Below are 21,933 nucleotides of genomic sequence, written 5' to 3'. Positions count from 1 at the left end.
ATGATTTTAATACTTATTTTTGCTGAATTATAATGGATAAATGTTCTAGCTTCATTGTTTGAGAGCATGGAGTATGCTACAAAACTGTGAGTAACAGGATTATATTCAGATTCTGTCCCATCCTCCATAGTCTCCAGACTTCACCTCCATTCAGAAGAATTCACTGAAACATGTTATCGTATAATACAGGTCCTCGTCGACTTACAACCTATGCAACTTACAACGGTTCGACTTTGTGATGCGTTTCCCCCATCTCCCATCCCAGCCCATACTAACTATTTTTTACCCCTCACTGCTGGACCACCAGGAAAAAGGTATGTGGGGAGGGATAAAAAAATACTGTAGTTAGTATAGGCCGACTTACGTCCAGATCGACTTGCGACCTGTCAGTCGGAACCAATTGTGCTCGTAAGTCGACGAGGATCTGTACTTAATTTACTGGGTAGCTGAAACTGCTTAAGTGGTTTCTAAGGCCTTTGGAGAGTCTTCTAGTATCTTTTCTAGCTAATTTGAAGGTGGGGGAGAGGAGTGCTGTGATGAGCAGAAATGGCACTTTGGCTTGCTCTCCTTCTCCCCCCACCCACCAAATTTTGTTTAATGATGCTGCTCCCTTTGTTCTTCCACCAGGTGGCAGGTAATAACTACAACTCCCTGCCTCTTTATTTGTGGGGGGTGTAAATGGTATACCTCATGGTATACCTGAGTAGGGTTACTATATTCTGAGATGCAAAAACCCGGACACATAGCCCCACCCTGTTCCGTCCTGATCCCCGCCCAATTCTACGTCAAGCCCCGCCTCCCAGAAAACCTCATCTTTTCTTCCCCAACCTCCAGGCCACATCTGGAGGGCCTTGAGCATGTGCGGATGTGTGTGATATCATCTGCACATGCTCAGAGGCCCTCCAAATGTCAGGGCTTTCTAAAACACGGACTGTCCTCTAAAAAGAGGACATGTCCGGGTTTTCCCGGATGTATGGTAACCCTATACCTGGGGAGAAGGCCCCACTAGGGAATTTAACTTACATAATAGGTCTTTGAAGGGCAGAGATAAACTACAGTTACTACTACTAAAGGGCGTTTTGTTTTTGATTGAGCTCCACTGTCTTCATGTCCATTTGCAGCCTATTATTACTAGACATAAGCAGTGCTGTACATCAAAATGTAGAAGAGACAGTCCCTGAAAGAGCTTACAATCTAGTCAAGACAGACAGAGAAACTGGACAAGAAAGTGCATCACACAGTACATAGAGAATAAGACAGATATTGATGCTTGGCAGGTAGGGGAATTACAAACAAGGGATTTTCTTTAGGATTCTTGGCCCCAGACAGAAACAGAATTGTCATAGAGCTTGATTTCAACAGAGATATTTTTCCCCTCTTATTGAGAAAGGTGCCAAAACAACAGCAAAGTGAATACAAGACTGAAGGCCAGAGGCACAAAGCTCACTGTGTGTTTAACGATCGTCACTAAAGTTTTAGCGATGAACTATTGCATCTGTCAGTGCACAAAATGGCAAATCGTGGTCTTTTCCGTGGTTTGCAGCAGCCTCTGATAATCGTAGGTAAATACATTACAAGCGAGCTCATCGATATTAAAATGAGCACTTCAATTGATGCCCACATGATGCACAAAATGAAGTGCTAGTTTTTAATGCTCCGAAATCTTCAACAGGTCTGGAGGTGCCGGTAGCATTAAAAAAGCCAGTTAAAAAAAAAAGAGCATAGATATGTGTGTGTTACACATGCACAATATCTGTCCCCATTAAAAAAAAGTTGTTCTGTCTCCCCCCCCCCCCCCGACGACAACCCAAATAATTAGCTTAGGTTCTTGATAAGCTGATGGTAGTTCATTAATTTTCTTGCTCTACTTTACACAGGTGATGGAGAGTGAGGAGTTCATGCTGCTTCCAGCCAATCAACTAATTGATATAATATCCAGTGATGAACTAAATGTGCGTAGTGAGGAGCAAGTATTTAATGCAGTGATGGCCTGGGTCAAGTACAGCATCCAGGAAAGACGCCCTCAGCTGCCACAGGTAAAATTGCCAGAGATTTTCTTACACATGCACTAAACTGAGTGATGGGAAGAGGAAGAAATACCAGTGTTTATTTGGAGAATAAAATCAAAATGTTGGTATTACAAATAAATATAAAGCAATACAATAAAACTAAATTTCTATATAACACAATATCAATACACAATAATATAGAAAAACCAGTCACTTTTTTTGCGAGCTCGTGGTTTTAACCTCCTTTAAAACCCGCGGGTTAAAACTACAGGCTCGCACTGTCGGGGGAGGGGGAGAGGAGGAGGCAAGGAGAGTCAGGCTAGAAGCAGGGCGGTGATCATGGCAGAGAGCAGGAGAGTTGGGGCAGAAGCAGGGTGGCAATCGGGGCAGAAGAACACTTCAGAAAAGGACATTTTAAGCATCTGACAAGGGAGACAGACTCTGGGGAAAGGCAGGATTTCAGGGTGGCAGAGAGCAGGAAAGGACAGTTGGGGCAGAGAGCAGGGCAGTCGGAAAGGGCCTGATCGACTGGTCCTCAGCAGTCGCTTATTTTTTGATTGGCCAGCCCAGTTGGTGTCCCTCTTTTTTTTTGTGAATCGCTGCCTGCCTATATTTGTACGCCGTTCCCCCTCATTTGCATATGTGGATTGGATCAGACACGAATCGGATCTGGAGTAAGGTTAGTGAATTGGGTCGGCTTGAGACTTGATCGGTGGGCTTAGTGAATCTAGCCCATAGTCTCCAGGTTTCAGCATACAAAGGGAAAGCTGGAATTTAACAGATATCTAACCTGCAACAGGACTATGGACCTGAATGATTGTCACAGAATCTGTCTGCACTTTCTTGATCAACTCTTGACCAAGAAAACTGCTACACAGGTGGATAAAATGTCTCTGAGAGCCCACTCAGTTCACAATCACAAGCTTGCAGAGCATTTGGTGGTGCAAAAGAATCCGTCAAAACCTAGGTAGGTAATGAATGTTCCCCATAGAAAACAGGATAAATAGTATACAGCCCCTCCTATTTTTCTGACAGGTGATGCTAAGTTGTGATAACTGAGGTACCTGTGCCAGGGGTTCAATGTGATACACATGTTCAGAAGTTGTTTCCGGTAGAGTTCTAAGAGAGCTAGTTCATCCTGTTGCCATTGGATGATATCATCCACTTTATTTTGTCTAATTTATCCTGCTATCTATGAAGAGCAGGATAAATTGCTACAGGCAAGTAATCAGTGTTCATCTTAACAATCCATTTATTTCATAGTCCTCAGATTGTCTCTTTAAAGAGGAGCAATATTTAATTAAAGTGTAATTACATTTTCTCCCCTGCCTGGATCATCATTGCAAGGAGTATGGGAGGCCTGGCTGTTATCAGCATAGTTCTGGCATTCATCTCAAATAAGTTTGGAGACAAAAATTGCAGATCCCTTCGATCTCTATCTCAAGATCTATTATCAGTCCCTTCTTTAAAAATAATAGGCACAAGAAGAAACAAAATGTTCTCCCTTTTAGCACCTCAAACTTGGAATGCCTTGCCCCTCTATATAAGAAAAGAAAAAGACCTCAATTCTTTTAAAAAATCTTTGAAAACCTTTTTATTTAAAGATGCTTTTATTATTTAAATATTTAAAATTCTGTTTAAAAATTTCTGTTTTTCAAGCTCAAAATTTTAATCTTCTAAACATATTTTGCCCCTTCCCTATATGTTTACCTTTAATGTTTCTTCCATTTTAGACTGAGAAAATTGTAACTATGCCCCGTTTTCCCACTGTATCTAGTTAGTGATGTAACCCCTCAAGTTCTAACATTGTATGTTATAAATTTTTGCTTTTTAAAAATTTGTTAAGAAGTTTTGTTTTTAATATTGTTTGTTATCCTATATGATGTTTTAAATTGTACATCGCTTAGAAAGTGTTATAGGCGATTCATCAAATAAAATTGAACTTGAACTTTTGAGAAAAAGATCGCTAAATATCCAAGATGGCTACTGCTAAGAACATGGGGGGACATGTAGAAACATTCAAATGTGTGAAGTTCAGACCCCCCCCCCCCAATTCAGCCTTTATTCACTATGACCTGTGCTGAAATGCTGGAAATGTGCTGCAGCCTACCACAGCTCTCTTATAGTAGCTGAAATCAGAGAACCACTGCCTCATGCTTGGAATACCTCCATGATACTGATCTTCAGGCTTCCAGTCAGACTCCATGCCTCGCTGCACTTCCACCCCTGCGGATTGACAGACATACTCGGGAACAGGCGGAGGCATGGAACACAGCCAGCACCCTACAAGACATTGCCAAGTCTCCTAGGTATGCCCAAAAGCCTGTGCCGAACTTTGTTGGCAGTAGGAGAAACTGGGTTGGCCCGAACGCCTCAGAAGCAGATGCAGACTGGCTGACAGGGGCTTACTGGGATTGGCCTGTCACCTGCAGACCAAAGTCTGTGTGTTCTCCATGCAGGCAAAGCTGAATAAGCACTCCGAGCACAAGAAATCTTGAAAAAAGGGACAAAAAACACTGAATAAAATAATAAAAAGGAGGGAACAGAACAAACACATTCCTGCTGGCACTCATGCAGAAGGAAAAATATGTAGGTGGAGCTAGAGAGCACACTGAAGTAGAGCAGAGTCATAGAGAAAAAAATCCGGATTGGATTCCTTTGGCATATGGCACGCAGCCATTGGGATACTACCCACTTGTCTAGAATGTCTCCCCTATCCACTGCTGCAATACTGTGTGTGTGTATGTATATATATATATATATATATATATATATATACAGTGGTGCCTCACACAACGAACTTAATCCGTTCCAGGAGCAAGTTTGTTATGTGAAACGTTCGTTGTGTGAAACGCGTTTTCCCATAAGAATACATGTAAAACAAAATAATTCGTTCTGCAGCATAAAATATGCTAAGATGACATAAAAAAAGATAAATTTTTGGTTATTATTTTTATTTAGATACATCTAAAAACATAATTGTTTTTTAAAACAACACACATTTTTTAAATTTAAAGACAGACTAAGTAGAGTCTAATTTTACAGTGAGAGGGCAGAGTCTCAGCGGCAAAAACTGGGACTTAACTGTTCATTTTTTTTTTTTTTTCTACCGTGTTTCCCCGATGATAAGGCAGGGCCATCAAATAAGACAGCCCCCCCTTTTTAGAAAAAAATGTAAAATAAGGCACCCCCCCGCAAATAAGCCACCCACCGATACCTGCGCTTACCCGAATCGGGTGGTACGGTGGGTGACTCCGTGTGGTCCCTGGCACCCCCGACACGATCGGGGCAAGAGGGAGCTCAAGCCCTCTGGCCCCCCCGACTCCCCGACACGATCGGGGCAAGAGGGAGCTCAAGCCCTCTTGCCCCCCCCCCCGACTCCCCGACACGATCGGGGCAAGAGGGAGCTCAAGCCCTCTTGCCCCCCCCGACTCCCCGACACGATCGGGGCAAGAGGGAGCTCAAGCCCTCTTGCCCCCCCGACTCCCCGACACGATCGGGGCAAAAGGGAGCTCAAGCCCTCTTGCCCCCCCGACTCCCCGACACGATCGGGGCAAAAGGGAGCCCAAGCCCTCTTGCCCCGCCGATTCCCCAACTCCCCGACAATATCGGGCCAGGAGGGAGCCCAAGTCCTCCTGGCCACGGCGACCCCCTAACCCCACCCTGCACTACATTACGGGCAGGAGGGATCCCAGGCCCTCCTGCCCTCGACGCAAACCCCCCCTCCCCCCAACGACCGCCCCCCCCCAAGAACCTCCGACCGCCCCCCCAGCCGACCCGCGACCCCCCTGGCCGACCCCCACGACACCCCCAACCCCCTTCCCCGTACCTTTCTGTAGTTGGCCGGACAGACGGGAGCCAAACCCGCCTGTCCGGCAGGCAGCCATCGACGGAATGAGGCCGGATTGGCCCATCCGTCCCATAGCTCCGCCTACTGGTGGGGCCTAAGGCGCCTGGGCCAATCAGAATAGGCCCGGGAGCCTTAGGTCCCTCCTGGGGGCAGGGCCTGAGGCACATGGTCGGGTTGGGCCCATGTGCCTCAGGCCCCGCCCCCAGGAGGGACCTAAGGCTCCCGGGCCTATTCTGATTGGCCCAGGCGCCTTAGGCCCCACCAGTAGGCGGAGCTATGGGACGGATGGGCCAATCCGGCCTCATTCCGTCGATGGCTGCCTGCCGGACAGGCGGGTTTGGCTCCCGTCTGTCCGGCCAACTACAGAAAGGTACGGGGAAGGGGGTTGGGGGTGTCGTGGGGGTCGGCCAGGGGGGTCGCGGGTCGGCTGGGGGGGCGGTCGGAGGTTCTTGGGGGGGGGCGGTCGTTGGGGGGAGGGGGGGTTTGCGTCGAGGGCAGGAGGGCCTGGGATCCCTCCTGCCCGTAATGTAGTGCAGGGTGGGGTTAGGGGGTCGCCGTGGCCAGGAGGACTTGGGCTCCCTCCTGGCCCGATATTGTCGGGGAGTTGGGGAATCGGCGGGGCAAGAGGGCTTGGGCTCCCTTTTGCCCCGATCGTGTCGGGGAGTCGGGGGGGCAAGAGGGCTTGAGCTCCCTCTTGCCCCGATCGTGTCGGGGAGTCGGGGGGGCAAGAGGGCTTGAGCTCCCTCTTGCCCCGATCGTGTCGGGGAGTCGGGGGGGGCAAGAGGGCTTGAGCTCCCTCTTGCCCCGATCGTGTCGGGGAGTCGGGGGGGCAAGAGGGAACCAGGCGGAGAGAGGGCAGTTAAGCGCAGTGCCTGCGCGGAAGGATGCAGCTCGGGCGACTTCGTTGTGTGAAACGAAGTTCGTTGTACGGATCAAGACATAAAGTTCGTTGTGCGCAGCGTTCGCTGTGCGAGGCGTCCGTTATGCGAGGCACCACTGTATATATATATATAGCTGCAATACTGTGTATGTATGTGTATATATATATATATATATATATATATATGTATATATATATATTTATATATACATATATACATACATATATATGTATGTATGTATGTATATATGTATACATATATGTATGTATATATGTATATTTATATATACATATATATATACAGTATTGCAGATAATGTCACAACCTTTATACAAACCAAGGGACAGTCTATGTTCGGTTAACACTCCTTCATCAGGGGTCCCTAGTTTGTAAAGGTCTGAAAGCAAACCACAACAAAAATAAACGTGAGGGAAGTGACGTCATCCCAGCGCATGGCTGCCTGAATCGGGAGCTCCGTATGGGCCGTTGAGAAAAAGAGCTTTTTCAGCTTCTAGCACTAAAACGCGCTTCTTATTAGGATCGCATTTCGCGGGTGAAGCCATGGCGACACGGAAGAAATTAGATAAATTTAAATATTTCGGCGATGGAGGAGAGAAAACAGCGAGTGAGACACAGGGGAGTGCGGGAGACGCGCTTAAAATGGCTTAAAAGGGCCGTCAGCACCGGCAGAGCTGATTGAAGCCGGGACTATTGCGATCTCGGGGGAGCTCAGTGAGACGGTGCACAAATCTTTCCAAATGTGGTTCCAGGACCTGAAGGATGAAATGGTAGGAGTGCGAGTGGATGTAAAAGCTGCCCTGGCGGAGCTCCGTGCGGATGTGGGGGAGCTGGGAGCCAGAGTGTTAGCCTCTGAGGAGCACGTGGAGGCCCTGTCTGCCACAGTTACTGGGGTCAAGGAATCCACAGACCATTTAACCTCTGAGCTACAGGAACTACAGGCGCAGGTGGAAAATCTTGAGAATAGGTCACGCCGGTGTAACCTGCGCTTTAAGGGAATCCCGGAGGGGGAGGCATATCGTGATTGCAAGGCAGTGGTGCGAGAGTTCTGTCAGAGCCTCCTAGGTGTGGATGGAGCTGAGATGCCTGAGGAGATTAAACTACAGAGAGCGCATCGGAGCTTGGGTCCTGTGAGAGGTCCTGGCTTTAAAGATATCATTGCTTGCTTTGTGGATTATTCCCTTAAAGAAAAGATTTTGCAGTTGGCACGGCAACACCCCCGGTTTCGTTGGAAAGAGTTGGAAGTGGGTGTCTATCAGGACCTAGCATGGTCTACACTACAGAAGCGCAGGGCGTTCAAAGAGGTCACGCAAGTGCTGAGAGATGGTGGCCACAAGTACCGCTGGCTGTTCCCCTTTGGGGTCTGGCTTACTGTCAATGGGAGGTCTCGAAAGGTGGCTACGGTCACGGAAGCCTGGTTAGCTATGAAAGAGCTGGGTTGTGTGAATGTTCCTGAGACGGTGCCAGTACCTGCTACAGCTAGCACTTCGGGAGTACCTGGTGCTTGGTCTACAGTTTTGCGCTCTGGCAAGCGAGCAGCTAAACAGGGGACCTGATGATAAAGAAGACTTACTATCTAGACTACTCTTTGACAGGGCCACTTTGATTGGCATGGACTGGGAGAGGTGCTGAGTGGTGTGCCGTCTCCGGTCTGGCTCTTGGAAAGAGACTCTGCACTTACTGATGTTTCGCTTTAGCTTTGTTAGCGGCTTGTTTTGCTGCAGTTTTTGGTTTTGTGTTGTTGTCATGGGGAGCTGCTTGGGCTAGTCGCCTGGGGTACTTTTCACTTTCTAAGGGTTGGCTACTTTACTGAGGGGGTCAGCTTTGGGTAAGGGGGGAGGGGGGGGTTGGGTGGGAGTACGAGTAAACTTCTCACTATTGGATCATGGAATGTAAACGGTCTAAACAGTCCGGGTAAACGTAGTATAGTATATCGTGAATTGAATAGATTAAAATGGGATATATGTATGCTGCAGGAAACCCATTTGAGACCCAGGCATGTGGGGGTCTTGCGGTCCTCTCACTTTGAGAATGTATGGACGCATCAAAGTGCCCAGTCTGTTAAGAAGGTGGGAGGGCTGGCAATACTTATCCGCAAGGGCTTGGGTTTTACTGTTCAGAAGGTATATAGAGATTCTGGGGGAAGATGTCTGGCATTGCAGGGTACAATACAGGGCCGTCCTATCACTGTTATTAACATTTATGGTCCTAGCGGGGGTCAGGCGGCCTTCTATGGTTCTCTTACAGATGATTTAGTCAACTTTGTTGGAGGGTCTGTATATTTGGGGGGGGACTTTAATGTCACTCCTGATGTGCTGCTTGATCACTCTCAGGGAGGGTTTCGATCATCGTCCCGAGCTTCTCGCAAGGCTTTTCTTGCCCTGATGTCCTCCTTGGGCTTGATCGACAGTTGGCGCTTACACCACCCTTCCCAAAGGACGTATACCCATTATTCATCTGTGCATGGTTCTTATGCTAGGATTGACAGTATTTGGACTCATCGTAATCAGTGGGGGGGAATCAGAACTGCTGAAATTGAAGCTATACATATCTCTGATCATGCACCTGTCTGGATAGCTTGTGAAGGCTATTGGGATGTGGGGCATCATCGGACCTTTTGGAGGCTTAATGAATCACTGTTAAAGCATACGGAGGTGGACAGGGAGGTGGGAGAGGCTATTACCAATTATCTCCATGACAATGATAATGGCACGGTGGATGACTCCATATTGTGGGATGCCCTTAAGGCTGTGATTCGTGGGGTCTTTATTAAATGGGGGGCGCGCTTTAAGCGACAGCGGGAGCAAAGAACTATATCCCTTCGGGAGACTTTGATATCTTTGGGGAGGCAACACCAGTGCTCTCCTGACCCAGGAGTGTTTGCACAGCTTCTGAGAGCGCGACATGAACTTTCTCTTCTACAGATGGAAGAGATTGACTTTTATAGACTAAGATTGCGCCAGACGATATATGAATATAGCAATAAAGCGGGCTCGCGACTTGCTCGATACATTAAATTGAAACAAGCCCGAACTGCTATTACCCGAATTAGGGATATGGAGGGGAAAATGCAGTGTACTGATGGGACCATTAAGAAGGTTTTTCTATCCTACTACACCAAATTATATGGGAAAGTGGAAGGGGTACAATTGGACTCTATCACGGCGTATTTAGATAAAGTGACGTTGCCACACCTGGGAGACTCTGATATAGTATATCTTAATAGTCCTGTTTCCTTGGGGGAAGTAATGGGGGTTATCACCAGATTGAAATTGGGAAAGTCCCCAGGTTTAGATGGGTACACTGATAGTTTTTATAAACAGTATCGGGTTAATCTAGCTCCTCTATTGGTACGGGTTATTAATGGGGTGAGGGAAGGGAATTCAATACTGCCATCGATGGGAGACGCGGGTATTTCGATATTGCTTAAACCGGGGAGAGATTCTGATAGTTGTGGTGCGTATCGGCCCATTTCATTATTGAACACCGATGCAAAAATTTTGGCTAAAGTTTTGGCCCTCAGGCTGGGGAAATGCTTGCCTAACCTGATCCATATGGATCAATCGGGGTTTATTCAACGACGCCAGGTTGGCGACAATATTCGAAGAACGCTGCATCTTCTCTGGGAGGCGCAGCACACTTTGGATAAAGTAGCTCTCTTAGCAGTTGATGCGGAGAAAGCTTTTGATCAGGTGGGTTGGGACTTTTTATGGCAGGTCATGGAGCGGACGGGATGTGGGGATTTCTTTCTGGCTTGGGTGCGAGCATTCTACCGGTCACCGAGGGCGACTATTAGGGTGAATGGGGACTACACTGTGTTTTTTTCAATTGAACGGGGTACACGTCAGGGGTGCCCTCTCTCTCCGCTTCTGTTTGCACTGTATATTGAACCCTTAGCTATCCATATACGGGATCATCCAGACTTGAGGGGTTTATGGATTGGGGCTCAGGAACATCGGCTTGCGTTATTTGCTGATGATGTTTTGTTATATGTGCGTGATCCTGAACTTTCCCTCCCTATCTTATTAGACATTTTTGCTGAATTTGGTCTGGTGTCCGGTTTTACGGTTAATCCGGATAAGTCGGAATTGTTGGGAATCACCTTGACTGCCGATGAAGAAAGGGGATTGTCGGGGAGATTTCCGTTTCGTTGGGCTTCTGGGGCGCTGAAATATTTGGGGATTCATATCTCTCGGGATCTGTCTCAATTGTACGCTTTAAATTATACCCCCATTATTAGGCAAGTCAAGGTGGACTTGCAGCGGTGGTCTGGACTGTGGTTGTCTTGGTGGGGACGGATAGCGGTTATTAAAATGAATATTTTGCCTCGTTTATTATTTCTTTTTCAAACACTGCCTATACCGCTCCCGACTGTGGTGTTAAAAGAACTTCATGCTCTCTTCTTCCGGTTTTTCTGGAAGGGGAAACCGCCTCGGATCTCTCGTCAGTGTTTGTGGTTGCCTCGTGAATCTGGGGGACGAGCGCTTCCCAATCTGTTCTGGTATTATAGAGCTGCGCAATTGCGAATTTTGTTGGATTGGGATATAGCGGAACAAAAATGTGTAGTACAATTGGAACAGCAATTAATGGGTAACCGGGTTTTACGATCCTTGATTTGGTCCTCTTTATCTGAATGGGGGTTTTTAGAACTTTGAGAAACCCTATTTTGACTCACCTTTTGCGGATATGGTGGGAGACGCGGAAGAAATGGGGAGCAGGGATGGTGCCTTCGCTGTTGGGGGCGTTGGGGGATGAACCATTTTTTCCGGCGGGTAGGGAGAGCTCGGTTTTTCAGCGCTGGGAGCGTCAGGGCCTCCGGACGTTCTCGGATGTCCTTCATAAGGGGATCCTGGTGTCCTTTGAGGCTTTTCAAAAGAGTGCAGCTTTGCCTAAGGGGGATTTTTTAGCTTACTCCCAAACCCGACATTTTATTCAATCACAGGGCTGGACTGGGGAATCGATCAAGACGAGGGCTCCCTGGGAACATCTATGGCTTACACTTCGTAACCTGCCCAAACCCATTTCAGTTCTCTATCAATATTTCAGGGGCTCAGTTGTCTTTCACCCTAAATACAAAGGTCTTTGGGAACGGGACTTGGGGTGTTCTTTCTCAGAGAGGGAGTGGACCCAACTTTGTCTTGAGGTGGGAAAGGCATCCTCTTGTGTTCTTATATAGGAGAATGCCTACAAGGTGTTTACCAGGTGGTATTATACCCCTGCTAGGTTACATAAAATGTTTCTGGGATCTTCTGCACTGTGTTGGAGGTGTGGGGGGGCCGTTGGCACCTTTTTGCATATTTGGTGGGATTGTCTTCCTTTACAAATCTTTTGGAAACATGTTGTTGGCTGTTTATCCCAATTGTTACAAATTGTGCTCCCGTTGGTGCCAGTGGAATGTTTACTGGGCTTCCATAATGTGTGTGAACACACTTGGCAAACTAAACTCCGACGGTGGGGATTGGCTGCAGCTAAATGTTTAATTGCTAAATCCTGGAAAAGATCCGAGGCACCTGTTATGTTAGAATGGTATTTGAAGTTTCATCAATTGTGTACTATGGAACTTTCCATTGCTAAACGACATGGGCACTATTTTTCATCTATCCGAACTTGGACTGTTATTATGGATAAGATTGATACTTTGGTTTAAGTTTACTGGGGTTGGGGGGTTTGGGGGGATTGTTGATGTGGGGACAACTGCCTGAAGGAACAACAGGGAGGTGTCCACTTTGAATATTTCAGTTTCCTTGGGAGGGGTGGGGGGATTTGTGATTCATTGCAGGGGATATCTGTTTGGCAATGATGTTTTCTTCTTGCTGTATTGTGACTATTATGGAGTGCTTGAGCCTTGATATCCCTATTTTGCTTGTATAATACAAAACTTTTAATAAAGATTTTCAAGTTAAAAAAAAAAAAAAATAAACGTGAGCCTGTATGACACCAAAGTAAATCACCGAGAAAGTCTCTTGGTAGAAAAATCCAGCTTTTCAACTAGGGACAGATAAAGTGCTTATACATAGGCTAACACAGGAATTCAACTGCTGGATGAGGAGGGATGTTTGAAAAGCATTACAACCCTGCAGGAAAATTACCCTAATCTCCTCTGGATAGCTTTGGGTACTTCCAACTGAAACATTATGTGCATGCACTTCCCCAAGCAAGCTTATCAGAAGTAAATGAGGCTCTCAATACAACATATACATATAACTTGCAAAATCGAGTGCTTCTAACTACCCTAGTGGGCCTTGCTTGCCTAGTGGGATTTGGACTTGTATCCCACCTTTTTGTAGTTTTACAACCACATTCAAAGCACAGGTACTTCAAGAATTTTTCCCTATCTGTCCTGGTGAGCTCACCTGGGACAGTGGAGGATTAAGTGACTTGTCCAGGGTCCCAGGGAGCAGCGTGGTCAGCGGAACTACATATTGAGATAACAGGATCACCTCAGAGAGTGCTTTGGGATTATTGCTTTGGTTTCAAGCAGCGCTCTCCTTATGTCTTTCCACATATCACTTTTTCCATATATCTACCACCATAGGACTTTCAGGGACCCCTGAAGAAGACTATCTTGTCGAAATGCAGATCTGTTGGGTCCTACTCTTTCAGCAGACTAGGTCCGTTAGATTTTTATGTGGATCATTTTATTTTCATGTGGCTTGCTCAGAATGCAGAGGAGAGTTAGAAGGTGAAAATGAATGACCAGTTAACCAGCATGCAATGATCTAGTGTAGTAGTTGTCATACCTATCCTGAGGGTCCCCAGTCAATAGGGTTTTCAGGAGATTCATAATGAATATTCATGAGAGAGATTTGCATGCATTGGAGGCAGTGTATACAAATCTCTGTTATGAATATTCATTGGGAATATCATGAAAACCTGACTGGCTGGGGTCCCCCAGGACAGGTTTGAGAACCACTGATCTAGTAGAAAGGAGGATGGCAAGACAGTAAAGAGTTAACCAGCAATTACACAGGCCAACAAAAAAAACTTTTTCCTGGTGTCTTGGGTTTTGACCTGTTCCTGGGATTATTTGGGGCGCTGATTCAGAAAATTTCATTGGATAGACCGCTTCGGCTCTAGTTTCTTAGATATGGTTGAATTTATGCCTTTGGGATAGTAGAGCCAAACATGAACATTGGCAGCCGAGGGAATATATGGTGGGTGGAGGACAAAATGTAATCAATGAACCTTTGGTAGCACAAGAGAGAATCATACTACCACCACTACAATATAAAGCTAGGCCTGATGAAGCAATTTGTAAAGGCTTTGAATAAAGACGGTTTGTGCATTGAATACATAGCGCGTATGTTACCTGGACTTACCATGGAAAAACTGAAGGCAGGAATTTTCGATGGTCCACAGATCAGACAACTTATAAATGACCTACATTTCATAGCATCAATGAATGAAATCAAATCATGTGCCTGGTCTTCATTTGTTCTTGTGAAAAACTTTCTTGGCAACAAGAAGGAAGACAACTACACACAATTAGTAGATGATATGTGCTTTCATTTCAGCAGGCTTGGCTGTAACATGAGTTTTAAAGTCTATTATCTGCACAGTCACTTAGATCGCTTTCCAGAGAACCTTGGTGACTTAAGCGAAGAGCAAGGTGAAAGATTTCACCAAGACATAAAAACAATGGAAGCCAGATACCAAGGAAGATGGGATGCACACATGATGGCAGACTATTGTTGGAATCTTATGCAGGATTGTCCTGGCAGATCCCACTCTCAAAAGTCTTACAAAAGGAGCTTCTTGTGTGTCAAATGACTGGAAACTTTGTATCATAAACTTGTGTTTTTGGTATGAATTAAGTAGATTTTCATGTTATATACTTTTCTTTTAATTTTAAATATGTTTTCCTTCATTTATCCTGATTTTTTTAATGGGCAAGCAGTGAAGAGTGGTATATGGCACATGTTCTGTTTCTCAAAAACTAGATGTGATAGGAGAAAACTGCTTTCTTTGGGATCATCGAGTGAAATACACCCAGAAACAGATCTGGGCACCAAAATGAGTGTTGGCCAGTGTTATTAAAGAGGTGATAAGGAACAATGCCAGATTCCTCTTTCAAAAATCTTGTACATGGTATTTTATCCTTTTTCAAATGATGGTTCTGAATTAAATGCAGTTGTCTCCAGTGACATCAACTTGGTGACATCAGAAGTTTTGTCCAGCTTTGCTTTCACTTCTCAGCAGGTTTTCTTTGAAGCTGCACCTTCTTCAGGGTCTTGTTGTTGATAATCTGTATACTTTCTCAAATGTTCTGCACTAAACACATCTTCTCATACTGCTGATGGGCATATTCTACTGGTATAATATAACAGCAAATGTGAAATGCACATCTTGAATGTGTTTATCTGATTGCTTTCAGCGGCTTGATCATGGCTTGTGGGTCCCTTCCTTCCTGAGCATTGCTCATTTTCCCTTTCTTCTGTCCTGTTACCCCAGCTATCTTCTCTTCCTCCCCCTTCTAACTTATTTATTTAATTTATTTATTCACAAAGCTTAATATTCCGCTCAAGACTGTGAGTGGTTTCTAAGTAGCTTACAGAACAAGAGCATCCTCCTGCTCTGGTACCTGGCTACCTACCTATCCCCCTTTCACTCTTTCCTCCTACCTTCTCTCCCCCTGCAAATTCACACTCGTACATCCATTACTGTTTCACCTTGTTTTCTATTCTGTTTATTCTCAACTATGCTTTTCATTCACTCTCTTGCCAGGCCCATCCACCTCTCTCATACTCGCATCCACACTCGCACTCTATTCTCATTCCAGTCACAAGTTACTATTCCTTCCTTTCAAGAATTTGAAGAAAAAAATGATTACAAAGACTGACAAGGGACAAATTAACAAACACACTCAAATTTACTCCAAACATACAAAAAAGACAAATAGAATGGGATAAAAATAGGTAACACAAGCACAAAAGGCATAGCACTCAGGAATCAAATAAACCTCTTCAAGTCTTCTTTCAGAAAATCACCTGTAACATCTCTAATCTAGCAGATAATTGCACTCTTAGCACTGATAAAATACTTTCTGCATGATAAGAGTGCTGGTTTTTTTTTTTAAATTAGGAATGGGCTTGGGGTGGAGCCTGACGAACGAGTCGAGCAGATGCATGCAGTGATTGCTCCTTCGCAACGGCTTCTAAATAAAGATTATAGTTGTGTATTCGAGCCGATTTCTACTGTATTCCTCTTCAACATCATCGGATCTTATCCTACCTATGACTTCGCCGAAAACTGCAAAAGGAGAGTCTTCGGTCTTTTACCACACTCCAGTGATAAAAAAACGAAGACCGATCCCTAACGCCTGAAAAAATGGTGCCTAAACATGAGGAATTGCAGCTCGATACTCTCATCAAAGAGCTGCACTCGGTTAAACATGTTTTACAGGAGCAAGTTGAAGAAACTAAATTGCTACGTGTTGAAATTGAAGTTATCAATGCTCAATTCGTGGATGCCAGACATTGACTCGACAAACTCGAGGAACAGACAGCCTCACTTCCACCTAAACTTTTGATTGACTAACATGAAAAACTCATCTTAGCTCTGCAACGAGATCTTGAGGATTTATCGAACCGTAGCAGATCCCGGAGACTTCTGAGGGCCCTGATATGATCAAATTCCTCACTGACTTCCTCCCGAAAGCTTTGAGTCTATCTTTTTCAGCGCCCCTAGAATTTGAACATGCACACCGCGTTCCTTCTTGGCCTTCTCCACACCTAACTACTCCAAGACCCATCGTTGCGAAATTGCTGCGTTATCAGCATGCTTTCCAACTCATCTCTGCAGCAAAATCTCATCCACAACTTTTATATCAGGGCAGGAAATTTTTTATAGTTCCTGACCTAGCCAAGACCACCGCATTGAAGCGCAAAGAATTCCTTTCTCACCGCCAAGAATTGAGGGACATAGGTGCGACATATGGTCTCATGTACCCGGCCAGGATGAGGGTAACGTATAACAACAAAACCTCTTCATACACTAATCCGAATGACCTGAAAGTTTTCTTGGACTCTTTAAAAATGCAATGACTTATTTCTCTTGGAATGGCTCTTTGATGTTCTTTTTATATTCTGCTTGAATACATGATAGAATCATTACTACTTATATTGTAGAGCTGCTGCACGCTACTTGTGTTTCTCCCCTGTGTTCTGCAGGTACACCCACAAATTGTGTGTCTCTACCTCACTTGCATGGCTTCTTTCACAGCCCTGCAGTGGGTTCTTTTCTCTGATTTTCTGTCTCATCTTTTGTTTTCTTATCTCTTCTATTTATCTATCAGAAGTGGTCTCCTATACACTTGGTATTATATACTCATTTTCACTGATCATTGCTCTGATTCATATTTTACAACATCTTATAATATGAACCATGGCTGATTTGCATATCATATCTCACAATGTTAATGGGCTTAATCATCCCATTAAACGTCAGAAAATATCTCATTATATCTCTGCAAAATGCCCTGATGTCATCTTTTTACAGGAAACCCATCTTCCCTCCGCAGCTGCATCTAAATTCCACATTCAGGGATTCACATCCCACTTGTGTTCGCCAGCTACCCATAGAAAAAAAAAATGTTGTCTCCATTTTTTTTAACACCAAATTACCTATTCGAGCACATAAAACAGATGCAGAGGGCAGATAGTGTTTGGTACATGCTGTGTTGCACTCAGTTGAATATGTTTTTTTGAATATCTATGCTCCAGTCTCTGATGACCCAGACTTCTTCAGGAATCTCCAACAAATTCTCTTAGATTTTGACTCTTGCCTCCTTATTATAGGTGGTGATTTTAATCAAATTCAAGATTTATTGTTAGATAGAACATCACTATGTAAGCTTGCCAAATCCAAAACTTATCTAGAACTTCATAACCTCATAGACAATTTCTCCTTAATCGATCCATGGAGACTCCTCAATCCCAAAGGTAAGGAATATTCCCACTATTCCTCCCCCCACAACACATACACTAGAATCGATTACTTTATCCTCTCTTCTCCTCTCATTCACTCTGTGACGGATGTCATCATACATCCAATCACCCTCACTGACCATGCATCCATTTCCCTTCTTTTCACAATATCCCCTTAAAAGACACAAACTACTTCTTGGAGATTTAATAATCACCTTCTTCTGGTTGATGATATTGTCAGAAAAGTTTGAGATTTCACTGCGGAATTTTTTACCTTTAACACTAGTGATCCGGAGATCTGCCCCTCCACTATCTGGGAGGCCTATAAATCTCCCTCTGCGGGGAAGGCTTTCCCTCTGCGGGGAAGGCTTTCTTCTTGGAAGAAAAAAAAAAATTAATGAAGAAGGAAAAAAAACTAGAAATGACCATCAAACAATTAGAATCGAAACACATCCTCGATCACTTCCGACCCTCTTGCCTACCAGCATCTCCTGAAACTTAAATATGAACACAACTCCCTCTCATCCTATAAAGCTAGACAAGATCTTTTTTTACATGCATCTGGTCACTATTTAGGAGACAATCTTATGGGTAAACCTCTTGCTAGATATCTTAAAACAAGATAAAAAAAACAGAATATCTCTTCCATACAAACCTCCTCTGGTCAAATTGTAACCTCTAATGCAGATATTGCTTCTCAATTTGAATTCTTCTACACTAACCTATACAAATCTGAAGCTACATCTTCTGATTCTGACATTGACTCATTTCTAGCTAACATCGACCTGCCTCTTCTAAGTGATTCTTCCAAATCGGACTTGAAATCTCCCATATCTTTCTCCAAAATTCTCCTCGCCATATCTTCTCTAGCCAATAATAAAGCTCCTGGTCCTGATGGATATACCAATGAATTCCTAAAAAAATTTAATGACCTCCTGACCCCTCATCTCCTTGACTATTACAATTTCATCCATAGCTCCCCTGAAAAACAGCTTAAATTTGCTGAAGCTACTTTAGTGGTCTTTCTGAAACCGGACAGAGACCCCACTTTTGTTAAAAACTTTAGACCAATATCCCTCCTCAATTTGGATTATAAAATTTTGGCTAAAATACTCTCACTCCGACTTAACAAGATTATCTCCTCTCTAATCCATAAAGATCAAATAGGATTAATTAAAAATCGTTATATTGGTGATAACCTATGGCTCTTTCATCACATTAATGCTCATGTTAAACATCTCTCAGAACCCGTCTGGCCATTGATGCTGAAAAAGCCTTCGACCGTGTTGAATGGCCATTCCTACTATGGGTTTTACATAGATTTAATTTCGGTACTATTTTATCAAATGGATCAAAACTATTTACTGGCAACCTTCTTCACGTATCCTCATTAATAATTCCCTTTCTAATAGTTTTTCACTCTTCAGGGGTACCAGACAGGGATGCCCCCTTTCACCACTCCTATTTAATCTCACACTTGAACCCCTTCTAGCATCCGTTCGAGACTGCACTTCAATCTCAGGTATACCTTCTCACCCCAGACATATCAAACTTGCTGCTTATGAAGATGATGTCCTTCTCTTCATCAGGAATCCTTTCACCTCCCTTTCTGCCCTCATCAATCTAGTCGCACACTATTCCCCTTTCTCAGGATACCTTGTCAACTGGGATAAATCGGAAATTTTCCCACTAAATAACCTCATCACCATGACGGACTTGTCTCTTTTTCCATTTACATGGTCATCTAAAGCAATTAAATATGTAGATATACTGATTCACAAAGATCCGTATTACGTCATGGAGCTCAATGTGGATAGGATTAGACATATTATTACCAACTCTACAACCAAATGGCCCCCTCTGTTCTTATCTTGGTGGGGTAGAATAGCATCGGTTAAAATGACTCTTGCCCCACAAATTCTATATATAATGTCCATGTTACCCTTTCCGATGTAAGAAATTTCTATTTGAATGGATTAATGGGAAATTGTCTACCTTTATTTGGAATAACAAAAAACTTCGTATCATTTTATCTAAATTGATGGCCTCCAAATTAAACGGTGGTATGAATCTTCCTGACTTTTCTTTATATCAAACAGCATCTCTGGCTAAATACGGCGCTTATTGGATCCATACCCCACCCCCTAAGAATTTCCCTACCTGGCTGGAATTTGAGACATTTATATGTGCTCCTTATCCTCTACGCATTTTAGGCACTATGAACATTCCTAAAAAACTTAAGACGTATTCCTTACTGAGTGCAACACAGCAAGTTCTTCGTATTGTAGATGCAATGGCTGATGTTTCCTTTTATAATTGCCCAGATATGTCTCTTTGGGACAATCATAAACTTAAGCATAATGGAAAAACTTTCTCTTGAAAGAAATGGCAGAGGGACGGTCTTTGGTCTGTATCTCAGCTCTTTTGTAACGACCAAGTGACTCCTTTCTTGCAATTAAGTATTTAATACCTCTCTCTTCAAGCTCGTCATCCACAATGGATCACTCTCACTACGACTCTTGCTACTGTGACCTTACTCCCACACAACAAAATTTTTGAGTCCTCTTTAGCCCATTGGACTACCTTAGTCGTCTCTTCAGGAAAAGCGATTTCCACCTTCTACCATATCCTGAGAGATGGTCGCCATTCTTTCTCGTCTCAATCTATGCATCACTGGGAAACCTTGCTGACCATTCCTCCCTCGGAAGTTGATTGGAACTCTTTTTGGTCCACGACTAACCGTCCTCTCCTCTCTGCCAGAGTTTCACAATCACTATACTTCCTCATGTGGCATGCAATATGGACTCCCCTTCGTATGTGGAAAGCCAAGTTAAAATACAATTCGAAGTGCTGGCATTGTTCTGAAGATGAAGGTTCCTTGGATCATATGTTATTTTCCTATTGGCCCATTCGACTCTTCTGGTCTCGCATTTGGACTACTATCTTGTACTGAAGACATTTCATTAGACATTGTCATCCTTCGATCCCAACATCCTTGTTTTGCCTCATCGATCTGCCTTTCACGATTTATAGTTGTGATGATCACCACTGCCATTATGCACATACTCAAGAATTGGAAATTGGCCGATCTGCTGGATTATACCTTCTGGTGGAACTCTCTTTGCTTATATCAAAAATATGAATGCTTTTGAAAACCGATGTATATCCAAATTATCTTCATACTACTCAAGTCCCTCTTCACCTTGGAAATTTCTTGACTAATTTATTCATTCTACTTAGCTGACCACTTCTATTTTTTCAATTCTTTCCTTTCAGACTTTCCTCTCTCTCCTTTTCCTTTCTCTTCTTCATTCTTTTCCTTTCCTTCTCTCCTATGCAAATACTGTTGTTCCTATACTTCCTTTCTGACCTTTCCTTGTTATGAAGAGCATTTAGTTTGATTTATTGGATCGTTTATATTGACACTTAAGGAAATTCACTTTATCTATGTATATGAACAGAAGTTCATTGTTTCATTTTATATTCTTATTTATGTTCTGTTCATTTATATAAAACCTAATAAAAATCTTTTGAACTAAAAAAAAAAAAAAGGAATGGGCTTGTCCAGGAAGGATGAGTGAGTAGCAAAATCCTCTGTCCTGGTATATTGTTATATTTTAATTACCATATATATTCAAATATAAGCTGAGCCAAATATAAATGGGGGTGGGATTGTTAATATTCAAGTGCCCTCCCCTGGCAGGCTCTGCACCCTAGCCCCCTCCCTCCCTCCCTAACAGGCTCTGCATTCTGTCACCCTTCCCTCCTGGCCCTGTACCCTGTCTCCTCTCCTTCCCTCCCTCCCAATGCCTTGTAGGCCTCCACTGGGCCTGCTGTAAGTCCTGGTGGGCCAGTGGTGGGCCAGGACAGGAGGGATACTTCCCGCCTCCTGTCCTGGCTGACTGTAACAACTTTTACCTCCCTCCTGCCTCTCCAACATACCTTTCAATTCCCTGGAGACAGGAGTGATCTTTCCGCATTCCTGCCCTGTGCAGATCCGCTCTCTGAATGGCTGCCATGAGTTCTCGCGGCAACCGCGAGACCACAGGAACTTGCAAAGTGTATACAAACTCCAAATTAGATAGAATTGTGTTTGGTTTCCTAACTCTCAGCCAGTAAAAATCAAAGGCTTTTAACGCAAAAATCAATTTCACTTTCTTTTCAGCATACAATTCCAGTGTATGTGAGGTTAACTTCAAATTTAAGCAGAAGTGAAAAATCTGTCACTAACCCCCCCTTTTACTAAACTGC

At 44.1% G+C, this 21,933-nt stretch overlaps 1 protein-coding gene across 4 annotated transcripts in view; it reads left to right on the top strand.

The window, feature by feature from the left end:
* KLHL20 (kelch like family member 20) overlaps positions 1 to 21,933 on the top strand; it is a 162,469-nt gene that overhangs the window by 51,727 nt on the left and 88,809 nt on the right. For all 4 annotated transcript variants that reach the window (XM_033915423.1, XM_033915421.1, XM_033915424.1 and 1 more), the window contains one exon: positions 1,878 to 2,036. In XM_033915423.1, coding sequence (XP_033771314.1) covers positions 1,878 to 2,036 — 159 coding nt within the window. The remainder of the gene's footprint in view (positions 1 to 1,877; positions 2,037 to 21,933) is intronic.

The sequence above is a fragment of the Geotrypetes seraphini genome, chromosome 12, assembly GCF_902459505.1.
Source record: "Geotrypetes seraphini chromosome 12, aGeoSer1.1, whole genome shotgun sequence".
Classification (NCBI taxonomy): domain Eukaryota; kingdom Metazoa; phylum Chordata; class Amphibia; order Gymnophiona; family Dermophiidae; genus Geotrypetes; species Geotrypetes seraphini.
This window is presented reverse-complemented; position numbering and strand designations above follow the sequence as displayed.